The following is a 25,046-nucleotide window of genomic DNA, read 5'->3' as shown; positions in this document are numbered from 1 at the left end:
ATGATGCTGACTACGGAACATATTATGCACGGACATCATCCGCATTCATCGGTCGGCGTCGGTGTGGGTCAAAGTGCACTATTTGGCTGCTCGACAGCTGGTCACAGCGGCATCAATCAGCTGGGCGGCGTCTACGTCAATGGCAGACCCTTGCCCGATTCCACACGCCAAAAAATTGTCGAGCTGGCTCATTCCGGTGCACGTCCATGTGATATATCTCGAATACTCCAAGTATCCAACGGATGCGTTAGCAAAATTTTGGGCAGGTGAGAGACTCGCGCAGCAACGGATCAATTTTAGGCAGATCATGTCCCAATTAGTCATTAGCTCTAGACTATGGGAATAATATATAGCATTCAGCACTCTCTTTGGGTCCACACACATATACACATCTGTTACTCACTGCGCGTCATGCATGGCTGTTCTTATATCTCCTATGCCTCCTAACTTCATTTTACATCCAATAGTTTTCTATTAAAAAGTAAAACATAGGTTCTACATAAGGCTGGATTCTTATGATATTATTTTGGAAACAAGTAAGACTCTTTCAGTTGGGCTTAATCGACTTGCAAATACCCCGAAGCCCTGCGGCGGTCCTCTTAGTCTTGTTGTCTGTGCCAATGCGGCATAAGTATGTCCTGAAAGAAGCTTAAAGTGTCTTTCATACCATATATGTCTATTCTTGATTAAGAAGGCAGATGACCTGAGTCGATTTTGCCATGTCTATTGATTTATCCATACGTCCCAATACTTAAGCTCGTTTTTGGTAGGCTCGTGTTATTACGCTCAGATTGAGATTGTTTCCAAAATCGATAACTGCTCCCGTTTTTTGGTATCGATTAATCCCCTTATCAATCGTTATGAGCTATAAAATTATATCTCCTACATCTTTAGAGCTAGAGTCTGCACACATTTAAATGTTATTATGGCTGAAAGTTTTATGAAATGGTCCATCTACAAGAAAAGTTATTTAGCCATTTAATGTCCATCGTAAGCCCACACTGCAGCCCATGCGCATGCGTGTGCACCTGTTTTGCCTCTTATGTAAGCAGAAATTAAGCGAAAAATTAATAATTACAAATTTTTAATCGACTAGAGCTTTCTTGCTTGGTTTATATTCTATGCTTTTCAGATACAAGAATAAATTGTTAATATAAAATGTATGTTGAAAACAACAAGTAAGAAGGCCCCAGTCGAGACTGCTCGACTGGGAGATACCCCGAAATCTCCAAGCTGATAATTTACTCATTCTGCACACATGCATACACACGTATATCACACGCTCTGCTGACTGCGCTGCAGAATAATTTTTCTTGTAGTAAGACTATCTTTATAAAACTTTCTGAGCGTGATCATATGTCTAAAATGTGTATACATTCCAAAGCACAAGTCTCTAGTACTTGAAATAAGTTTATTACGAATTCGGGGTGAAGGGGGCGTGGTATCCAAAATGTGTTAATGTACAAAATCTTTGTATCCATTAACTTTATATACAACGCAAATTTTGAGTCTCCAGGTCTAAAAGTGTTTAAATTAGGCTGAAAAAACAAAGTCGATTTTTCGATTATTCTCGATAAGAAAGTTATCGGATGAGTTATCGAAAAAATATGATAAGCTTGTACTGCTTATGGTATACACGAGTATCTTATATCTCTTATATCTCTCTCTTATATCTATCTCTTATATCTTCTGAGATCCTTTTGCTCATACGGACGGACAGACGGACAGGGCTATATCGACTCAGCTCGTCGTGCTGATGAAGAATATATATAGAGTTAAGTCTCAGTCTCCCCGAAACAAAGCGAGTCCCCTCCACGGCGCATGCCTTCTTTTTGTCCCAATCCGAAGTGTCAAATCCGATTTTTAGTTAACTGACAACTCGAATACAATTCAATCGCACTCGCGATTCTATTAATAGAGAGCATGTGCGTAGATCATTATGCCAGCACTTACGGGCTTGACGCGTACCCCTTCAACTTCTGTCTCACTTTAGTGATTTCATATTAAGTAATAGAACCTTTTTTAGAACTTTTGTAGCCGTTGAGTTTACAATTTTTCGTCATCCAAATGTATCTGAAAAATGTTGAAAGAGAAGAACCAATAATAGAGTCTATGTATATATATGTAATGCTGGAATATGATAATAATAACATGTAATAATAACTCTCTTTCTCCCTGGGCTATTCCAATTACAGATATTATGAAACGGGATCAATTAAACCTCGAGCTATAGGCGGGTCAAAGCCCCGAGTAGCCACAACTCCCGTCGTACAAAAGATTGCAGATTACAAAAGGGAATGTCCAAGTATATTTGCATGGGAAATTCGGGACCGGCTACTCTCGGAGCAAGTATGCAATAGTGATAATATTCCAAGCGTAAGTAGATTTATGCATATACTGTATATAAATAGCTTTATAAACGTCGCCCTGTCCGTCTGATATACAATTACATATATCTCCGTCTGATATACAATTACAAATCTCGCAAAAAAAAAAAACAAAAAAAACATTTCGTAGTTGAGCAAGCCTCAACTAAAGCATACATATTTTCTAGCGAAGATTAAATCGAATATCACATGTACTGTATAAATATGCTTTCAAATTCATTCAAAATGCGAAAATAAACTGTTATCATTTTTTTTTTCAATCAGTCCAACTACACGTCTGTCTGCCTGTCTTAGTATTAGTGTGCATCAGACTGAATTAATAACCCGAATCGTTACATTCAAATCGTTCTCGACATTTACGCATTGGTCGAGAAGTCGCGGTTCGAATCCCGAGCGGTACAACTTATGTTAATTTTTTTAATTGGTTCAAAATATTTTTATATTTTATTAAGTGAGTTTGCATTTCATTTATATTTTTAGATACATCGAAATTAAAATTTTAGCCATAAATGGGCATTTTTTCACGAATGTGAAATGAGTATATTTATTAGTTGGGTTCAGGGTAGTATCTAGTCGAGCACTCTCGACTAGAGCTTTTTTACTTGTCACCTTAAAATTACGTTCTAAAAGTTTGATCAGAATTTGAAATATGAAACTTCTCATACTATTTCCCAGCCTGCAGCCCAAGCGCAGTCGCTGCTTTCTGTGCAGTTAGCAGAGAGCGTAGTAAAAAAAAGTGCAGCATGATTAGAATATGAGCTTGCAGGGCTTAGGGTATCTCTTAGTCGAGCGATCTCGACTAGAGCACTATTTGTTTTTTTTTTTTTTTTCTTGTTTTAGCCTTTTCTCTTTTATTTCCTATTTCCTTAATACAATTCCCAACCTTTCCAGCACCAAGGAATAGATTGTAACAATTGAGGATACTAATCCCAATACCGAATTTTGCTGACCCAAATAGGGCGGATCCATTATCCAAGAAAAATAGATGGGCCAAGAGATAGAGACAGAGAGAGATAAAGAAAGGAGCGAGGGTCCGACCACAGTGCGTGCCATGTAAATTGAAGAGCAGAGCCGGGCTGCACAATGGATTAGAGTAATTTCAAAACAATAACTGCACAAAGTTTTTAAAATGGATTAAGAATTAGGCCAGATCTACTTTCCTCAACCAAATAAACAAAAATCTCGGCCGCAGATTAAAATGAGAATAACACAGAATAGATATGCAGAAGATATCAGAGTCTATATAGTATAGTCTCCGATTTGATATATCATATCGTCGCATTCCCGCGAAACGATCGTATGTTGATTTATTGGGAAATTGAGATTTTAATGCAGAACGGTTAGAAAACGTCTGTCTCACATACTTGCAAAAAATAACAAGTAAGAAGGCTCTAGTCGAGACTGCTCAACTACGAAATCCCCTGAGACCTTCGAACAATTGATGTTTCACAATAATTCTTCGAGCGTGTGCTACATTTGAGTATTTAGATAGATTCGCACAAATAACGTTTAACGGAGACTCTGCTTACAACCATGAACGAAGCGATTTCAGAACCTATAAGAGCTGCAAACCTGAATTTCATTCTGTTGGTCCTTTCCTGTACAGCACGCTGGGAGTTAAAATACATCTATTAAAATAGATGTACTCCCAACGTTTCCATAATGTAATTGGTTGATTAGTGATATACATACAAATATATTCATATATATATCCACTATCTAAAAACATTACATGCGACTTTATATTTTATATGCACACATTTTATACATACAGATACAAATGTGAATATTTGAGGGGGTGGGGTAGGAGAAGAGAGCCAGTCTGCAAATGTCCGCTGCAGTGTTGTGTGCCTGTCATTAATCGGAACATGGTTAGCCGCACTTTGGTCCTTTTTAAGTGTCGCCACGTGTCTGGAGCGTTTGGAGTTGGCATTTCTTTGCATTTGAGTGCCTGTGCCTCTCATTGACATTGCTCGCGACTATACAATGAATTTCACGACTTTTTTTGTATTTTCCACATAAAGAGATCAAACGACATCAAAGGTTTGCTCTTTATAATGCCAATATATAAATAAAGCTAGCTTAATGGGGATACAAGGCTCTCGACTCTATGGACTCAACGATACTCTGATACAAGACCACCTTTTTCTTGCCTCTCTATTAAAGATATACATAAAATATGTTTGTTGATTTTGTAAGTTTACTATCATCTTTAGGGAGGGCCAAACCAAATGATTTAACTTAATATTCTTAGCCTTGATATTCTTAGCTCTAAGTTTGTTCGATTTGCCATGCCCATGTATATAATTTGTAATCCACACATAGAGAAGCTACTCTCTTTCTTAATTTTTTCCGACGGTGTTTGAATTGGATCGAATGATAACAACATATGGACAATTCTCTATCGAATGCGACATTCGTATGTATTTTTAGTAAAAAACAAGTAAGAAAGCTCTATACATATAAGTCTACATTTAAAGTTTGGAGACTGTAGCTGTAAAGGTGTAGGAGATATAATTTTATAACTGATTTTCAATAAGGGTTTTAATCGATAATAAAACAAGTAAGATGGCTCCAGTCGAGACTGCTCGACTAGGAGATACCCTGAACCCTCTAAGCTGATATTCTAATCATTCTGCACTTCTTTTATGCACACATACATACACATGCATCCACACGCACGCATAAGCATGCGCTCTGCTAACTGCGCAGCTACCAGCGACTGCGCTTGGGCTGCGCTGCAGTGTGGGCAATATTATGAGACTTTATTTGTTGAATAATTTCTTTTGTAGACAATCTTAATGAAAATCTTTCAGAGCGTAATTATATGGTGATTATGTGTGTACATTCTAAAGCCCAAGTCTCTAGTACTTGAAATGCGTTTTTTACAAATAGAGGGAGAAGGGGACGTGGTATCCAAAATCCGTAAATTACAAAATCTTTGTATCGATTAACTTTTTATACAACGCAAATTTGAAGACTCTAGGTCTAAAAATGTTCAAATTAGGCTATAAAAACAAAATCAATTTTTCGATTATTCTCGATAAAAAAGTTATCGGGCGATTTATCGAAAAAATAAAGCAAACTCGTACTGCGTATGGTGCTCACGAGTATGCATGCCATTTCAGCTCTCTAGCTCTTATAGCTTCTGAGATCGACGCACTCACACGGACGGACGGACGGACGGACGGACGGACAGACGAACAGGGCTATATCGACTCAGCTCGTCGCGCTGATCAAAAATATATATACTTTGTGGGGTCTGCCACGCCTCCTTCTGCCCGTTACATACTTTTTCACAAAACCATTATACCCTGATTTCCCATTTTTAATGGGTTCAGGGTATAATAACGGAATGAATATATATACGGACATTTAAAAAAAAAAAAGTGATGTCTCTAGCTCTTATATCTTCTGAGATCGACGCGTTCATACATACAGACATGGACGGACAGACAGACGGACAGGGTCAAATCCACTCAGCTCGCCGCCCTGATCAAGAATATATATACTTTGTGCTTCTGCCTTAACAAAAAAAAAAAAAAAAAAAAAAAAAAAAAAAAAAACATTATACCCTGATTTCCCATTTTCAATGGGTTCATGGTATATAGACAAAAGCCAAAACATTTTTATACTCATTCACGAAAAAGTATTATTATACTTATTCACGAAAGTGAATTATTATACTTATTCACGAAAGTGAATTAGTATATTGGTTTTGTGCAATGTCCGTCTTGTCCGTCCGTCTGTCTTTCTTTCCGTATAAACGCAATTTTTTCGGCGCTATTGAAGCTAGAGAACACATACTTGTGTATATCTCAGATTTATAATGTGTTAAAATAGGGGCGTGACAAATCTGAAAATGCATTTTCCGATATACCAGAAATCATATTAGTTGAAGAGCTAGAGAGCTGAAATTTGGAGTGTAGATCCGCATCGACCACAAACTATGGCGGATATATCTACGTCCATTAGGAGCGTGGCAAATCGGACCTGAGGATATAAAGCGTCCAACCGGTTCGATGTCTTAGTTGGTCCCCATGCAAACTTATATGAAAGAGCCTCCGCTTAGTACGTCTCCGCTTTTAACGACAATCCGCTTATGACGACGATATTTTTCATATTTTTGAGTCATTCACCGGTTATCACGACGTGCCGAAAAAAAAATGCGAAATAATGACAACAAATTTAGGCATTAAAAGACGCTATTAGAAATGTATATATGTATCTATTTATCAGTGATCAGTGTGGACGTTGCAGCGACACAAATGCTGCTAGGACAGAGGGAGAGAGGGAGACAAACTGCACTGCCGACGTCACACAAATGTTTCGATACCATGTTATTGAAATAAAATATATAATATATATATAAGCAATTCCCGTTTTGATTAAAAAATCAACTGTAAAAAAATGACAAAAATATTTTTTTTGCACCTTCTGGTTAAAGCGTCCTCCTGGTATAGCGACGTAAAATCGTCAGTCCCTTGAATATCGCTATAACCGGATTCCGCTGTAGTTTTTTTTTTAATTCTGCTATATTTTGGACACTATTAATTCTAGAGTCCTCATATTTGGTATATATATTCGGGCTGACCATCCAAGACCAAAAAGTTTCGACGGATATACATATGTCCGCCCACAGGGGGCGTGGCAAACCGTGGAACTCGTGAAGTGCGATAAGTCGATGGAAATTTTTCGATTTCTATCTATCGAAGTTGTTGTGAGTGTGGTGGCGTGTAAGGTACAATAACAATAAATTGCAGCCTTTTTGTTATTATTAATTGTAATTGTTTAGCTTTCAACAGATTAAAAAAGTTAGGTACATAATACACAATATCAATGAAAAAGTTCTTACAGTTTCGTGTCAGTATTTTACACGGATATAAGTGTAGGCACTTAGTAATGTTAAAATAATATTTATGTATACCAGCAAGTTCTGCCAAATCAGAGAGAACATATAGAAAAACAGGAGAGATTGCTTCGGACCGAAGGTTGAGTTTAAAGTCAACTATAGTCAACACTTTGGTATTTATGAACAAAAATGCATTTTCCGATATACCAGAAATCGTGTTTGTTGAAGAACTAGAATGCGGAAATTTGGTATGTAGGTCCGCGTCGACCACCCAAGATCACGAGCTATGGCGCCAATTGGGGGCGTGCCAAATCGGATAAAACTGTATCTCCTAAAGTTATAAACCTGGACTGCTGAACTTTTGCACATAAGCTGGTGTTTTAATTCTATAAAGATGGGTGAACAAAATTATATATCTACGCTTACTAGGGTGCCATGCCCCTAAATCGAACCTGAAGATATAGTAATTTTTCGAATTCTGCTATATTTTAGGCACTATTGATGCTAGAAATCTGATCTACGCGGGTTGACCACCCAAGTCCAACGAGCTATGGTAGATATATGTCCGCCCATAGGGGGCGTGGCAACCCGCAAAAGTTTATTTCTCCTACAGTTTAAGAGCTAGAAGCTTTAAATTTGGATAGTTGAGTTACTATCGATGGGGACGTGGCATATCGAAAAATACCCTGTAATTTTCACATTTTGTGAGCGTAAGAATTAAAAATTTGCATTTATTTGCACTATGAAATTGAAAAAATATAAAAGCAGCTAAAATAACAAAAATTTGCAATTTACAAAAAAGAGTTTTCCGCGGGATTTGAACTCGCACCCAAGCCGGCGCTTCAACCTACAGCACCACCTCATCGTTTCGAGCAACAGCAATTAAATCGAAATCACATTATTGTTATGACGCCATACAGCAAAGAAAAGCCAGAGTAGAGGCTGGAAATTCAAAATCAATGCAAAGACAAATCAATCGCAACTGAGATTCTTAGAATATGCTAGAGTACGCATTTATCTGTGCATACATACACACATACAAATGAGCGCGTGAATAAGGCTGGAATGCTAGATGCTATGTGTGCAGACTTATATATATATATACATATATACATATGTATGTATTTGCGTATATGAATTTGAGGGCTATTTAAGAAGAAACAAATTTAAACTTGTAAAATTATTCGACTAAGAAACCGAAAAGTATTAAGTGCCATTCAGTCAAGCTCGCACCTTGCTAATATAATATCTATTTTATAAAAAACGAAATATGTATGAAAATAAAAAAAAAAAATAAATAACATGGTAGATGTTCGAACCTCCCCTACTCTAACATTACTTGCGTCGCCTTTAGCACCCGCACCACTGCTTTGCTTGACCAGCTAGTTGCTAAAATAGAATAGCTTAATAAGAGAGCGTCATCAGACAAAACTACAGTAACGTCTAGAAAGTCCAGAAATCAATCGAAATTCTAAGAATGTGAGAAATCATAGCAATAGCTATCGATGATTTTCCAATTTTAATGGGATCATGCCCTGTTTTTTGTTGCGCACTAGACTTGAAAATTGCACTATATACTGGTTGACAGCATTTGGGCTGTGAATGAGTACTCTTCAATCGGTATCGCCCGACTGCAACGTGCTTACTTGTTTATTTTGACGAGTTGTGAGTCTTCTAGCACCTAATTAAATATATAATTGGTGCTAAATAGGTAAGCACCAGGCAAGTGTTCTTTTTCAAGACAATTACAAAACAAGTAAGAAAGCTCTAGTCAAGACTGCTCGACTAGGAGATACCCTAAGCCCTTCAAGCTGATATTCTAATCATTCTGCACTATTTTATGCACACATACATACACATGCATCCACACGTACGTATAAGCACGCGCTCTGCTAACTGCGCTTGGGTTGCGCTTCAGTGTGGGCAATATTTTTGTAGACGGACTATATTAATGAAACTTTCAGAGGGCAATCATATGGTTAAAATGTGTGTACATTCCAAGGCACAAGTCTCTAGTACTTGAAATACGTTTTTAACAAATTGGGGGCAAATGGGCTGTGTATTAAAAATTCTTTGTATTCGTCAAATGTATATACACACTAAATCTAAAGTCTCCAGGTCTAAAAGTGTTCAAATTAGACTGAAACAACAAAATCAATTTTTCGATTATTCTCAATAAAAAGTTATCGGAAGAGTTATCGAAAAAATATAATAAACTTGTACTGCGTATGGCACACATGAGTATGCATGCAAAATTCAGCTCTCTAGCTCTTATATCTTCTGAGATCTCGTCGTTTATACGGGCGGGCGGACAGACGGATAGGGCAATATCCACTCAGTTCGTCGTGCTGTTCAAGAATATATATACTTTGTGGGGTCTGCGGTGATACCATCTGCCTGTTACATACTTTTCACAAAACCATTATAAATTGATTTCCTATTTTCAATCGGTTCCGGGCATAACAAGGTTCGCATGCTACAAATAACGTAAATCGCTTTTTAAATAAACAGTCCAACCTAAAATTTTTGCGAAACTCTAAGTGACAATTTATTACAAATAATTTCAAATTATTAGGATTCGGCACATCTTAATAATGTTTTTTATTTGATTCCAAAATATTGAGTAGTTTATTTTTGTTTTCAGATTTAATGCAACATTTTTTTCATTTAAATTTTGTGTTACTTTTTATGTAATTTTACATGAATAAAAGCCTTAGAAATGATTTCCAATATATTCAATTTATTAATTACAAAAAAAAAGAGAATAATATTTCATTGCATGGTGACTCAATAATAAGAACAAAATGTGCAATAGAAAGGCTCAAAACAAAACTTTTGCACTTGTTCGCTTTTGTGTGTAAATATTTCGAGATTATGATAAAATGTAAAATTGGTTTATATTAGTTAAATTTGATAGATACATTATACAAAAATATGCTATATACGGTCTATATCAGTCTGTCCATCGCGCTATGTTAAGTAATTAGGTTTAAATGCATCAGCTGCCGTGATCCTTGTTACAAGAAGGGTCTTTAAGCGAATACATATGCATATAAGTACACTTTCATACAAACATTCATATGCGTATGTATGTACATGTGTACACATGCATGCGTAGAACGTAACAAACTGCTATTTCCATGTGTGTGTGTGTGTGTGTGTGTGTGTGTGTGTGTGTGTGTGTGTGTATAGCTCGTATTTGTAAAAACGGTTTAACATGCGTATAAAATGTTCACTGCTGCTATCCCGCTCTCTCACAGTTGCGTCTGATTGGCTGTAACTCATAGCCAATGGCAGCGTGTGGCATTGCAATGGTGTATTTCGGGGTAGGAAATGGCGTTACATGCTACTCCACTTACGCAAATGACAAGCATATATATACAGACAAGTACACACACACATGCGCACACGCACTCATCGGAATTACCTTTTACATGGATTTCTAATGTAAGCGAAATATGTCCCTTTTTGCTATTTTGCCTTTAATTGCAGGTTTCATCTATTAATCGGGTGCTGCGTAATTTGGCCTCGCAGAAGGAGCAGCAGGCGCAACAACAGAACGAATCTGTCTATGAAAAGCTAAGAATGTTCAATGGACAATCGGGAGGTTGGGCATGGTATCCGGGAAATACAACGACGGCGCATTTAACATTGCCACCAACGCCTACAGCAGTACCAACGAATCTCTCAGGTCAGATAACCAGAGATGAGATTCAAAAGCGAGGTAAACTACATTGTAAATTGTACACAAATTAATAAAAATACATATAATGAATAGAGGTCAATAAATTATTCGTTAAATTTTAAATTTTGATCGGTAACTTTGAATGATACACAGTGGGCAGTCATTTTTGGATTTAAGTAAGGCTGTCGAATATTTTTAAAATATCGTATCGAGGATATTTTAAGTATTGAAAAATATCAATATGATATTTAGTATGCAACTTTATAAAATCAAAATACTATATCAATATTTTTCGATTTTTTAAAAAACAGTTATCCCACAATAAATATTAATATATAATCTGTCCCAAAAAACAAGTAAATTGGAATCAGTATTATTTGTTAAAATGATAAGGACCGCTTAACCCCAGTATTCGAGCAACTAATATTTTAATAATTCTTTGCGTCATTCTGCTTACACGGTCAGACGGACGGATGGACAGGCCCAAATCGACTCAGCTCGTCGCCCTGATCAAGAATATATATACTTTATGGAGTCTGCCACGCCTCCTTTTGCCTGTTACATACTTTTAACAAAACTATTATACCCTGATTTCCCATTTTCAACTTTCAATCGGTCACGAAGAATAATGCAGGTATTTCCGTGGAAACCCTTACAAGCTTATAAAATGCACCTCTATGTGCAATTTACTACCAAATTAACAATAAACAACCAAAAAGGCCAGATCGGGACGATCATTTAAAAAAAACCTGTAGAAGACCGTATCATATTGACAAATCTTAAAGAAAATATGCGGATTTCCCTTAAAGTCATGTCGATTAAAGTCAAAAATAATCATAAATTATCAATAAGTAGAAAAACTATCACAAGTCGGCGAAAGAGGACCAATTTTTTTTTTACCTTATAGATCTTCTAATACCCTTAATATTACTATAAAATAAACCAAAAAGGTAACGATTTTTATATTTTTTATTGTTATTATACCCTGAACCCATTGAAAATGGGAAATCAGGGTATAATGGTTTTGTTGAAATGTATGTAACAGGCAGAAGGAGGCGTGGCAGACCCCACAAAGTATATATATTCTTGATCAGGGCGACGAGCTGAGTCGATTTGGCCCTGTCCGTCTGTCTGTCTGTCCGTCTGTCCGTCTGTCCGTCCGTCCGTCTGTCCGTCTGTCCGTCTGTCCGTATGTTTGAACGCGTCGATTTCCGAAGATATAAGAGCTAGAGACTTGAATTTTTTTTTTAAATGACCGTATATACAGCGCGGACGTCGAGTTTGCTTTTAAAATTCGATAAATCATCCCGTTATGTTTTTATCGAGTAAAAACATTCATGTTCAAATCAGATGCCACTATAGCTAATTGTGAATGATTTTTCTTTTTTTTAAATTTCTCAAATATTCAATATAATATGTAGATCATATGCTGAAAGTTTCATTAAATTCCGTTCAGTCAAAAATTAATAAAAAATAATCAAATATTTGGCCAATTAACAAACGCACGTGCAGCAGCTACAACAAAAACATCACATCAGCTGTTAGTTTCGTTTAGTTTTGGTAGATGGCGCAGCAGCAGTGAATCTATTTGAGTTTTGCCAGCGCCACCAGCAGGAGTGAGGTGGCCTAGTGTGTTAGCAGCGTGACGCCCGATCGAGGAGTCGCGGTTCGAATCCCGATCGATGCAACTGATGTTAATTTTTTTTAATTGTTTCAAAATATTTTTATATTTTATTAAATGAGTTTGGTATTTTATTTATATTTTTAAATACATCGAAATTGAAATTTCAGCCATACTAAATGAGCATTTTTATTTGTTGGGTTCAGGGTAGTATCTAGTCGAGCACTCTCGACGAGAATTTTCTTACTTGTTTTTTTATATTTTTGTTACTATCACCATTGTCAAGCCAAAGAATGACAATCTGCCATGCAAATAATTATAGAAAAAGAATGAATTCTGTTATCGATGCAATATTTTATATTTTACGTATAGCATTTAATATTTTCTCTCTCTTAAAAATATAATTGGTACCTTACCTATCCCATCATGCAGAAATAAGCGGTTGAAAATTTTGCAATGTGTTGTCAGAATACTTTTGTCCTCCATTGTATACTTTAAGGGGTCTGCGGTGATTCCTTCTGCCTGTTACATACTTTTCGCAAAACCATTATAAATTGATTTCCTATTTTCAATCGGTTCCGGGCATAACAAGGTTCGCATGCTACAAAAAACGTAAATCGCTTTTTAAATAAACAGTTCAGCCTAAAACTTTTGCGAAACTCTAAGTGACAATTTATTACAAATAATTTCAAATTATTAGGATTCGGCACATCTTAATAATGTTTTTTATTTTTTATTTGATTCCAAAATATTGAGTAGTTTATTTTTGTTTTCAGATTTAATCAGGGTTGAACGTGACGTGTCGAATGCGACATTTTTTTCATTTAAATATTGTGTTACTTTTTATGTAATTTTACATGAATAAAAGCCTTAGAAATGATTTCCAATATATTCAATTATAAAAAAAAAGAGAATAATATTTCATTAAGAACAAAATGTGCAATAGAAAGGTTCAAAACATACTTTAAACAAAACCATTATACCCTGATTTCCCATTTTCAATGGGTTCAGGGTATAAAAAAAATATGCTAGCAGAACATGCTTTCATTGACTTTGAATTTTTTGACTGTGCACTATGGGCGATTTTCCATGATAGGTGGCATAAATTCCAAAAATTGATGGTGAAATATTAAGAAAATTTTATTATTCCTTAGTTGTTAATACTCCAATTAGATGGAAAACATTTGTTGTTTTTACGCCTAATCTGTTAAAGCCTTTAGGTATAAAAATTGGCACGAAAAATTTTCTGCTGTTGTAAGTGATCAAATTATTTTTGTTTTCATTTAAAATAAAAAAATCAAAATAGAAAACTAAGCTCAAGGTATTTGTAATCTGTAACTAAAATTATATGTGCATAAATGTTTGTGTGTTTTTTATTGCCAAGCGTTATTGCTAATTGTATTTATTGCTAATTGTATTTTAACAATTTTATTTGTGTTCCGTGGAGTATTACTTATCAAGTGCGTATCAAAACATGCAACTAAGCAATATATCTAGCTTGTGGTATTAAAATCACTTTTTGCTCGTTCACTTAATGTTTTATCTGCGTTCACCAACTACACGCTCCTTGATATTTGGAACAACAACAACACCAACCGAAAAATCTTTACTATATATTAATAGCTTATAGTATGAGCTCTCTGTCAACCCAGAAAAGTGTCAAAGTTTTTGCAAAGACTTTTTTCCCTATATATAAAGATATTAAAAAAAAAAAAAAAAAAAAAAATTTACAAAAACAAAATTTACGTTACCGACTGCGGAATACTCATTCACAACCCATCAACAATTTAGTAGCTAAGTTTCAGTTTTTTGATCATCGATACTAATATATACTAATAGCTTCTAGCTATTAAACCTTAGGAGATATAAACTTTTGCGGTTTGCCACGCCCCCTATGGGCGGACATATAACCATTGAAGCTTTTTGGTCGTGAGGGGTCAGCCCGAATATATGTATATACAAAATCTCTAGCATCAATACTGTCCAAGATATAGCAGAAGTTAAAAAATCACTGTATCTTCAGGTCAGATTTGCCACGCCCCTAATAGGCGTAGACATATAAAAGTCATGAGACTTTATATAATCATAGCATTAGCTTACGTGTAAAATTTCAGCGTTCTAGCTGTAAAACTCTTGGAGATACAGTTTTATCCGATTTGCCACGCGTAATCTTGGGTGGTCGATGCGGATCTACATTCCAAATTTCAGCTTTCTAGCTCTTCAACAAATATGATTTCTGGCATATTAGAAAATGTATTTTCAGATTTTACACGCCCCTAGTAGGCGGATCGGGAAAATTTTAACACGTTATAGATCGGAGATATACACGAGTATGTGTTCCAAATTTCAAGTCTCTCGCCTCAATAGCGCAGAAACACACTGCGTTCATACGGACAGACGGACGGACAGCAAGACGGATATTGCACAAAACCAATTTCACTTTTGTGAATTAGGGTTCTAGCTTTATTTTTAGACTTTATGCCGCCAAAATCAACAAATCGCCCATAGTGTTGTGCTTGATTTTTCTGAAGAAATGCCCAAGTCTAAAATCAATTTATCTCATTATTTCCATAATATTCACGAAAGCGAAAGAGTATATTGGGTTATTGCAGTGTCCGTCTTGTCGACCGTCTGTCCGCTTTTATGAAATCAAAGCCGTCGGCTTATAAAATGCTAAGATTATTCCCATACATTCGCATGGGACTTTTCAAACTTGGAAAAGCTATACCCCTTAAAATGGCTGCAAGTTATAATGTAATTATAAAAAAAACAAGTAAGAAAGCTCTAGTCGAGACTACTCGACTACGAGATCCCCTGAACCCTTGGAGTAATAGCTATTTCAATAATTTTTCGCGTCTTTCAGCTTACACAAGAAACACGCACACACACACACACACACACACACACGCACGCACGCACACACAGGCATACATACACACACACATACACACACACATACACACACACATACACACACACATACACACACAAACACATACACACACAAGCACCCACGTATAAACACGCATGGGCTGCAGTGTGCGCTTAGTATGAGAACTTAATTGTTTAATAACTTTTTTTATGGACGTACGATCTTCATGAAACTTTCAGATTATGATTATAACATGGATATGCATGTGATTGCCAAAGCACAAGTCTCTAGTATTTGAAATACGCTTTTTACAAAAGTGAGGGTGTGGGGGTGAATTTAAGGGTGGGGGGTAAATTTTAACAAAAACCGAAATTGTATAAATTGCATGCAAGCATACATTAAAAATTTGGAGACTCTAGCAATAAAGGTGTAGAAGATATAATTTTATAACTGGTTTTCGATAAGGTTTTTTATCGATAAAAAAGATCGGGGTGAGTATTCGATTTTTAATGATAAACTTGATATGCGCGCTGTAATTACGGACATTTAAAAAAAAATTTGAAGTCTCTAGCTCTTATATCTTCTGAAATCGACGCGTTCATACATACGGACAGACGGACAGACAGACGGACAGGGCCAAATCAACTCAGCTCGTCACCCTGATCAAGAATATATATTTATCTTGTGGGGTCTGCCACGCCTCCTTCTCCCTGTTACATACATTTCAACAAAACCATTATACCCTGATTTCCCATTGAAAATGGGTTCAGGGTATAAATACGATATTGTGTTCAATGGGATGCAACTACGTGTAAAGATTCGCGACAGCCTTGTCCAGCGAGTGGTACCCTGGTTACACAATGTTGTCCATAACACATTTTTAGAAGAACATTGATAGAACGAATTCAATCACTGCATTCTCAATACTCTATTAATATCAATAATGCTCTGTTAATTATATTAAACACCCAATTATATACGAAGCAATTGTTACATACCTGTATATAATACAGGACAGAGAAAAAGCGAAACCTTTACGTCTGAAGAGTGTCTATTCGTCCGTACGAATACAGATATCTCGTAAGCCACAAAAGCTGCTGAATTGAATTTTTAGATCTATACTCATTTCATTTATAGCACCCGGATAGAATTTGCACGAGAATTCTCGTCAAACATCGACGAATCATTACGCTAACGTTTGGGAGTCCGAGTTACTTGAAATGACGTATGGGCAATTAGAAATCATCGAGTTGGGAAGTTAAGAGAAAGCCACCCCTAAGACATTCGGAATTCGGCATTTGGTAGATTGAAAACATTTTGTCACAGATGATCAAACACAACGGGGCAAACAAAAATAGTTAATTTGTTGGTCATTTGTTATTTGCCATTAAATCTAATTGAGGAGCGTAATTCATTCCATGAAGGATTTGTTGTTCGTTTTCAATTGTTTTTGTTTATTCTCCGATCAATAAATAAGGCTGACATATGTCCCTTTACCCAGCAACAGCCCAACCCATCCCATCGCATCTCTCTATCGCACATTTGTGAAAGGGAAACTACGTATGCCATAAGTAGAGGTCTTTATTGTGTTTTGTTGGTAATTGACAAATGTGCTGCAAAGATAAGGAAAAGCAATCAACGAAATGATTTTGCAAATGCCACAGGATCTGCATCTCTACATTCATTCAGAATGGAAATTCTGGGTACATAGGATTCTCCGCAATCTCTATGCCATCTCTAAGCCGTCCGTTTTGGAGCCTAAGTTTGGCCTGAAGGTCATTTGATATGACCTTACATTTGGTCTGTAAGAGGTGCAACGGAAATACGTACTTAATTATCGTCATAGATTTCGATCGTCATGGGTATACGAGCATACAATAATTATTGATTGCTTCCTCGTGCATTTCAGAGCTATATCCAGGCGATCTGTCCCACCCGAACTCACACGAGAGCACATCGGACGGCAACTCCGATCACAATTCATCCGGCGATGAGGATTCCCAAATGCGCCTGCGACTGAAGCGCAAATTGCAGCGCAATCGAACTTCCTTCACCAACGAACAAATTGACAGCTTGGAGAAAGGTAAGGCATTCCATATACCCATACACGTACATGGACTTATATATACAAAAAATAATGCCCGCAATAGAATTTGAACGGACGCATTATCCGGATGTATTCGCGCGGGAGAGGCTTGCGGAAAAAATTGGTTTGCCAGAGGCACGTATTCAGGTTTGTCTTTCCGTTTTGTTTAATTCTTTTCATTTAAGCTGTGTTTCAAATAAGATTTTACTTCAAGTCTCTTCAGTTCTTTCTTCTGTTCGTTTTATTCATATTTTCATAAATTCGATATTAAAGTATGTTTCGCTTATTTATTTCGCCTATTTATTTCGCTCACTTATTCTTACATTTAATCTATCCTCAAATGTCCATCTCCTCGTCCCCGTCCCCGTCCCCGTCGCAAAAGCTTACAGCAGGATAATTCGGAAGTCTCGAAATCTCGAGGAACAACATTGAGAAGGGTGTTACAAATAGATTGAATTTACCGGCCCTTTATTTTGGTTGAGTTTTAGGTAAACGATTGTCCGAAATGATTGCCCATAGATTTTCGCCACGAGCGACGAAGGACGAGCCACCAGAGGGAACGAAAGCGAACCCTAAACTCGATTCACTCGACTCACTCGATGCACCCCTCTAATTATTTGTTATTAATGTTTTTTTTTTATATGTTCGCCTCTCGCGACATTATTATTATTTGTGTAACTTAATAAAAACAATTTGACTGTGAAAGCACTCGAAACTACTTGTGATTCTGTAAGCAAACTGCTCTCAAGTGCTTTTCCGAGCAGCACAAAATCTGATGGGTGAGCCGCAACTCGCGCGAAAAATAATAAATGTCACGGCTAAAAATGTGAAGGCGAATATCAAAAAATATATTTATATGGCCCAGCCCAGGCACAGCTACAATTACAGTCGCAGTCTCAGTCAGATCCAGATCCAGTGCCAGAGCTACATAGGCCAGAGTCAGAGTCAGAGTCAGAGTCACCCCTTTTGTGGCCCAGCTCAGCCCGAGGGGTCTTGGCCGACGCACTCGAGTGATGCGATAAGGCTTAAACTTCATTACACGTCAAAATTGGGTATGTTTGTATGTTATTGTACAGATACACCCTTGCGAATGCGTAGAGAACAAGAGAGGATATTACGGTTCTGGTATCGATTGTGTAACACACTGAGCCGAATGTAACTGGGCTCAGCCTTGCTCAAACTCCGCTTCATGGCTAGGCATATATCGCTATATACGTTTGCTGAGAGAGAAGATCACCTTCACTGAGCGAGATAGATATAGACACAGATAGCGCCTAAATGTATGTAGAGTTAAGGGACTGAGTTGGCCTTTGCTTTGATTGGATTCCCATTGCTCTATCGAATCAGTATAAATAACTGTACAAATTAATATGAAAGGGTATTCGATCATCGGTGCCAGCTGCTGTCTGCTGTCCGCTGTCGACAGTCGGCTGTCTGCCTTCTGTATGCTGTATGTTTTTTTTTTATGATTGCACTAGGTAAATCGGCATGAAGCGAATTGCATTTTCAAGCATTTATAAATGTCAAACGCAATTTCATTATGTGAAAATTCAGAAGTCGAAACAAGTGCTGGCATAAAGCTTCCATGACCAAGTACTTTACACTCTATTGTGTTGCCCTCCACTGCGATAATAATTCAGCGATTCGATCTGTGCATACCCTTGCGAAGGGTTATATACCCTTATTCACGGGCGATTTCAACAAAGATGAAGTTTCTGCTCTTCAGCTGACTAGCTGCGGAAATATTCTGATACTAATATTCTGATACTCGCTCACGAAGTAATGAGAGCATATCCGTCCCTCCATCATCAGACTTACACTCCGAGCATACATATACACGTTATAAGAGAAACGCTCACAGCACACGAGCATACTCCCCCTCCTCGTATTTCCATCCTCCATCTTTCTCCTTCCTCTTCCTTCATTCCTGTTCAGATTTACTGCCAACTGCAAATCAGGGTTTGCCCCATGAGCAAGTATTACGCAGTCGGTGGCACTCGACGGCAGCAGGCTTATTTGTTTCAATTTGATTGGAAAGCGGCCAAAGGTAGAGCCACGTATATCTGAGCATATCTCGAACGGACTTGTAGTACTTATATCTAATTCAAATTCAATCTTATCAAAATTTTGAAATAGCATCAATTAATTTGTGCAAAGCCACTCTCTGTCGAGAGTGTGTGGGCGAGTGAGAGAGATATATATGTATAAATGCTGAAAATGGGAAAGGAAATGGGAAAGCTCTAGCTTCTGCTGTCAAGTATGGGCAGATGGACTTGCCAACCAGATTTTGTATGCTCGTTGGGGCGTGGCAATTCGGATTGTATATCGTAGCTTTCTCATAGTTTTTTACTTTTCATTTTATTTGTGGTGCTCGCTGTCTTTCAAGCCTTCCTCGCACTTCCCACTTCACCCCCACTACGCCCCTGCAACTTTATTCAATAATAATTTTAAAAACTTATATTTTTCGCATAATTTAGGTTTGGTTCTCGAATCGGCGTGCCAAGTGGCGACGTGAAGAGAAGCTGCGCACCCAAAGGCGCTCGGTGGATAATGTGGGTGGCGGAGCTGTAAACAGCAGTCGCGCAAGCTCCAATAACCTCACCACTGGCAGCTCGGCGCCTCCCAATGGCACTGCGGCAAGCAGTTCGACGCCCAGCCTTGGCAGCTCGGCCGTATCGGATGCAGCAACAGTGGCCGCTGCACATGCAACAGGCAACAGCAACAACAACAACAACAACAACAACAACAATAACAACAGCAGCAGTTTAGCCGAAGCTTCCAGTGGGCCAACAGTAAATATGAAATATAAGCTCACATACTATCCGATCGCGTCACTGAGGAATCCTTTCAGTAGCTTTGCTTGCCATTTACAACTCAGGGTCCAGATTCGTCACTCCACTCCACTCCATTCGCCTGCTCAACGAGTGGAGGGAGAGGAGCAAAAGATCCATGTTCGACCTTTCATTGCATGCTATTGCTGCGAATCTGACATTTGCGAGTGCTGGGCTGGCCGCGAGTGGAAGCCCGCCTGATGAAAGGATCAACAGACAAGCGGTGGTGACTGCCGCAGCTATATAGCCTTTCTATTCGCATGTTATACTCTTGGCAAGCAAGCTAGTCGATCCCTCGCCCATCCTAGTCCGGTCCGCTAGGGTTGCCGAATATTTTAAAAATATCGTATCGATGATATTTTAAGTTCTGAAAAATATCAATATGATATTTGATATGCAACTTTTAAAAAAATCGATATATTGATATATTTTCAACAACCCTTACCCTAGGTCCCCTCCCGACTAGAGCGCTAGAACACCCTCAGTTCTCCTCATTCCTCGTTCCTCGTTCCTCGTTCCTTGTTCCTTGTTCCTTGTTCCAAGTTCTCGTCTTTGGCTTAATCGCCCGAACTGACCTTAAAAATTACATTCTCATTTGCAGATTCACGGCGGCGAGGCCAGCAGCAATGCCCATAACAACTCTGACAGCCCACCCTTACAAGCTGCAGCACCTCGTCTACCCTTAAACACCGGTTTCAACACAATGTACTCATCCATCCCGCAACCAATCGCAACTATGGCTGAGAACTACAAGTAATTCTAGCATTCCATTAAGACCTCTACTACGCGTGCCCAGTGGAAGCCAGCGAGTAGGGCAACTCAAGCACACTCACCTTCGGTGATGGCGCCTCCTTTGCTCTCCTTTCATACTTTCATCTGGGTATTATGATTAAGCTTGATGGATCGTGTGTGTGGGTGTGTGCATCTTTGGCAAGTGTGTGTCACAGAGATGTGAACTCTAGCATGGCCAAGAGGCAGGCACTCCCTACTACGAATATCCCACCACGTTCATATTGTAGTCAGGCATATACATACATATGTATATATATTTCGTGAATTTGAAATCTGAAATGTGTTTCTTGTTTTCCGCACCTCTCACAGCTCGATGACATCGTCGTTAGGCTCTATGACGCCCACATGTTTGCAGCAAAGGGACAGCTACCCATATATGTTTCACGATCCACTATCCCTGGGATCTCCCTACGCGGCCCATCCTCGAAACACCGCCTGTAATCCAGCGGCCGCCCATCAACAGCCGCCACAGCATGGAGTTTATGGCAACGGCTCGGCTGTTGGCTCAACCAATACAGGTATTATTAAATGTCTATATATTCAATGGGGCTTCAAAAGAACTGCATTAAAAGAAAACGAGGGGATCCGAAAGCTATTCGATTCGCTGCAGAGGGCTTAGTCGTAAGCCCGACTTCGATGAATGTGAACCAATCAGATCGAATGCTTACACTCGTTGGTCCGCATATATTTAGTTATATATTTGGTACACTCAGTATTTCTATAAAAGTGGTTGATATAGCGCCGCTTCAGCTATGCTCCCAGCCCACTCACCAATCGAATTAATTCTTCTTGCAGGTGTAATATCCGCTGGCGTTTCGGTTCCTGTTCAAATATCGACACAGAATGTCTCCGACTTGGCAGGCGGTACTTACTGGCCGCGGCTTCAGTGATCTTCACTATTTAATTTGCCGGACGAACTGCTGTCGAAGGCCGCAGCAGCGGCCGCTGTCGCCGTCGCACACGCTGTCGAGGAAACAGTTGGTAATGCCAACAGCAACGGCAGCAAATCGTCTATGGATAACCCACCAATGCTATTGCCACAAATAGTACCAACATCATCAGAATCAGCATCAGCAGTAGCACCATCAGCAGCAGCAGCACCATCAGCAGCAGTAGCTGCAGCAGCAGCAGCAGCAGCAGCAGCGGCAGCAGCAGCAGCAGCAGCAGCTGTATCAACGTCGCCATCATCATTATATTTCAACTTGCCTGAAACAGCGGCAATCAGTCAAAATTTCACAGCACCGTCCGTAATATCCCCTGTCTCTTCCGGTTCAGCCACAACGTTCATTCACTCCACCCATTCAAGTAGTTCCCCCATCTTTCAACATGCTTTCCATCAGACGTCAACGTATAGTCATCCTCTCTTATAAGCGCTTAACCTAGGAAACCTAAATCCGAATCTGAATCTGCATAATGATAAACAATAATGCGAATCATTAAGTAATAAATAAATATACATAATTTGGTTACATATAAATATTATTTAATGCTGGATAAACGTTCATATCATTGAAAACAGATCATTATCTGATCGATAATGCAGAAGCATGTGAACCAAAAACAAATTCAATAAGGAAGGTATCAAATAAGGTCTTAATTTATATTTAATTCAATTATAAAATTATATATATATACATATATAGATATAAACATATATATATATATATATATATATATATATATATATATATATATATATATATATATATATATATATATATATATATATATATATATATATATATATCTATATATATAGATATAGATATAGATATATATATATATACTATATATATAGTCGAAATGGAAATGTAAATACAATAAAAATTAATCTAGTTAATAGTTTAAATGCGCACCAAATTTGTATAATTTGTTATTTATTTTTTACTTCAAGAATCTCATTTAGCACTTCGATCAAGAGTTCAATCAAGATTTTAGCATGTTCTTGAATGCAGATACTTTGCATATATTTAACAAAGCTTTAGGATTAATCTCAATAATTTATTTTGAATAGTAACGTGAAACCTTTCAAGGAATGAACAAAGTTGTAAGACATTTAAAGCATTCAATTAAATATATATTACCCAATATATCTGAAAAAAATATTTTTTTTTTTAAATTTTAAAGGCTTTAAATTTAAAGTATTGTTTTCAATGATTTCAAACTTAAAAACTTGATAATTTCAATTTTAATAAAACTTAAGCCTTTTGGCCTTTTAACTGATCCTAAGAATCGATCATTTTCTCGGAAATCAGAAGCGGAAATCTTGATAGTCGAATGAAATCGAGCAATGGAAGGGCACGTGAATGCCGGCTAGCCATATCTGTATGAGTGCAGGAAAATCATGTCCTTTAATAAAAGCCTAATTTCCGATTTTATCAGTAAAGGTTCTTCAATTAAAAAAAAAAAAACTAATAAAAATATTTTGTGTATTTTGATTTTGTAAACAATAATAAAGTCTTTGCTTTTAAGACCATAAAAATAAATTAAATGAAATCGAAAATAATTGCAACGAAACTTAAAAATCCGATTCAAATAATTAATAAACAATGCCAACGCCCCATGTACTCTCAGAGAATAGGATGTATGTTAATTAAAAACAATTATTATGATATTTATGGATATATGTATATGTATTTAATCTATGGCTCGAATTTATATTCAGAAACAGTCGATGTAACAATTTTAGTTTTAGTCACTTTATTTAAAAAAAAGAACAAATAAATTAATATATATATATATATAAATTTATTAATATTATTATTATTATATTAATATATATATATATATATATAAACATTTTAAATTATTCCCAATGGCGAATTTGAATGAAACAGACGGTGTACCCATTCTGTACCTCGAATATGCATTTTCCGATATGAAATTTGGAATGTTGATTCGTCTTGACCAGCCAATAGAGCTGGAAATTTTTAACAAAACCCGAAATTTTACAAAATGCATATGAGTATACATTTAAAACTTGCAGATTAGCTTTAAAGATGTAGGAGATATTTATTTTTAATACTGATTTTCGATAAGGTTTTTTATCGATAAGAAATAACGGAATCAGTTATCGATTTTTTGTGATAAACTCAATATACGCGCTATATATACGGATATTTAAAAAAAAGTGAAGTCTCTAGCTCTTGTAACTTCTGAGATAGACGCACTCATACGGACGGACGGACAGACGGACAGGGCTATATCGACTTAGCTCGTCGTGCTGATCAAGAATATATATACTTTATGGGGTCTGCGATGATTCCTTCTGCCTGTTACATACATTCACTGACCATTACATACATTCTCTGGTCAGTGATACATTTCAACAAAACCATTATACCCTGATTTCCCATTTTCAATGGGTTCAGGGTATACAAAAAAGGTATAACTTCAACATGATATCTATATTTAGGAGAATCACTTGTTAAATGAAAGTAACTTCATTTTGATGTCAACAAGAATCACTTATTGTGTAAGAAAAAAATAAACAATAACTTTATTTTAATAACTGAACCTGGTGGATACTGACAAAATAAGTCAAAAATAAGTCTATTGATTAGTTTTTGTTCATGAAGACCAAAGTTGACTTTAAACTCGACCTTCGGTCCGAAGCAATCTCCCTTGTTTTTCTATATGTTCTTATGTATATGTTCTCTTTGATTCGCTTGCTGGTATACATAAATATTATTTTAACATTCATAAGGGCTTACAATTATATCCGTGTAAAATACTTACACGAAACTGTAAGAACTCTTTCATTGATATTGTTTATTATGTACCTAACTTTTTTAATCTGTTGAAAGCTAAAAAATTACAATTAATAACAAAAAGATTGCCATTTATTGTTATTATACCTTACACGCCACCACGCTCACAACAACTTCGATAGATCGAAATTGCCATCGATCTATCGCACT

At 37.1% G+C, this 25,046-nt stretch overlaps 1 protein-coding gene and 1 long non-coding RNA gene across 3 annotated transcripts; one reads left to right on the top strand and one right to left on the bottom strand.

The window, feature by feature from the left end:
• toy (paired box 6 protein twin of eyeless) lies at positions 1-23,935 on the top strand. 2 transcript variants are annotated; one of them, XM_018013699.2, is made up of 9 exons: positions 1-266; positions 2,196-2,376; positions 10,732-10,963; positions 17,327-17,500; positions 17,568-17,638; positions 19,981-20,295; positions 20,936-21,087; positions 21,436-21,644; positions 21,922-23,935. In XM_018013699.2, the coding sequence occupies exons 1-9, from the start codon at positions 1-3 to the stop codon at positions 22,014-22,016; spliced, it is 1,695 nt and encodes a 564-aa protein (XP_017869188.1). In that variant the 3' UTR covers positions 22,017-23,935. The 2 variants fall into 2 exon arrangements, with proteins under 2 accessions (XP_017869188.1, XP_017869187.1); XM_018013698.2 differs by having other exon boundaries at positions 17,568-17,650.
• Positions 17,692-22,039, bottom strand: LOC149268313 (uncharacterized). The gene is made up of 3 exons (XR_016270764.1): positions 21,898-22,039; positions 20,780-21,844; positions 17,692-20,701 (listed from the first exon to the last, which is right to left on the bottom strand). It is a non-coding gene; the product is annotated as an uncharacterized LOC149268313 (long non-coding RNA).
• Positions 23,936-25,046: the final 1,111 nt, after the last annotated feature.

Source organism: Drosophila arizonae, chromosome 6, assembly GCF_054131065.1.
Source record: "Drosophila arizonae isolate 15081-1271.41 chromosome 6, UAZ_ARI_1.0, whole genome shotgun sequence".
Classification (NCBI taxonomy): Eukaryota; Metazoa; Arthropoda; class Insecta; order Diptera; family Drosophilidae; genus Drosophila; species Drosophila arizonae.
This window is presented reverse-complemented; position numbering and strand designations above follow the sequence as displayed.

Bases quoted from the DNA above. Each gene is read 5' to 3' on its own strand.
- toy (XM_018013698.2), top strand. From the start codon at position 1: ATGATGCTGACTACGGAACATATTATGCACGGACATCATCCGCATTCA. The intron at 17,501-17,567 runs GTAAGGCATTCC...TGCCCGCAATAG, and splicing joins AATTGACAGCTTGGAGAAAG to AATTTGAACGGACGCATTAT. The intron at 17,651-19,980 runs GTTTGTCTTTCC...CGCATAATTTAG, and splicing joins TGCCAGAGGCACGTATTCAG to GTTTGGTTCTCGAATCGGCG.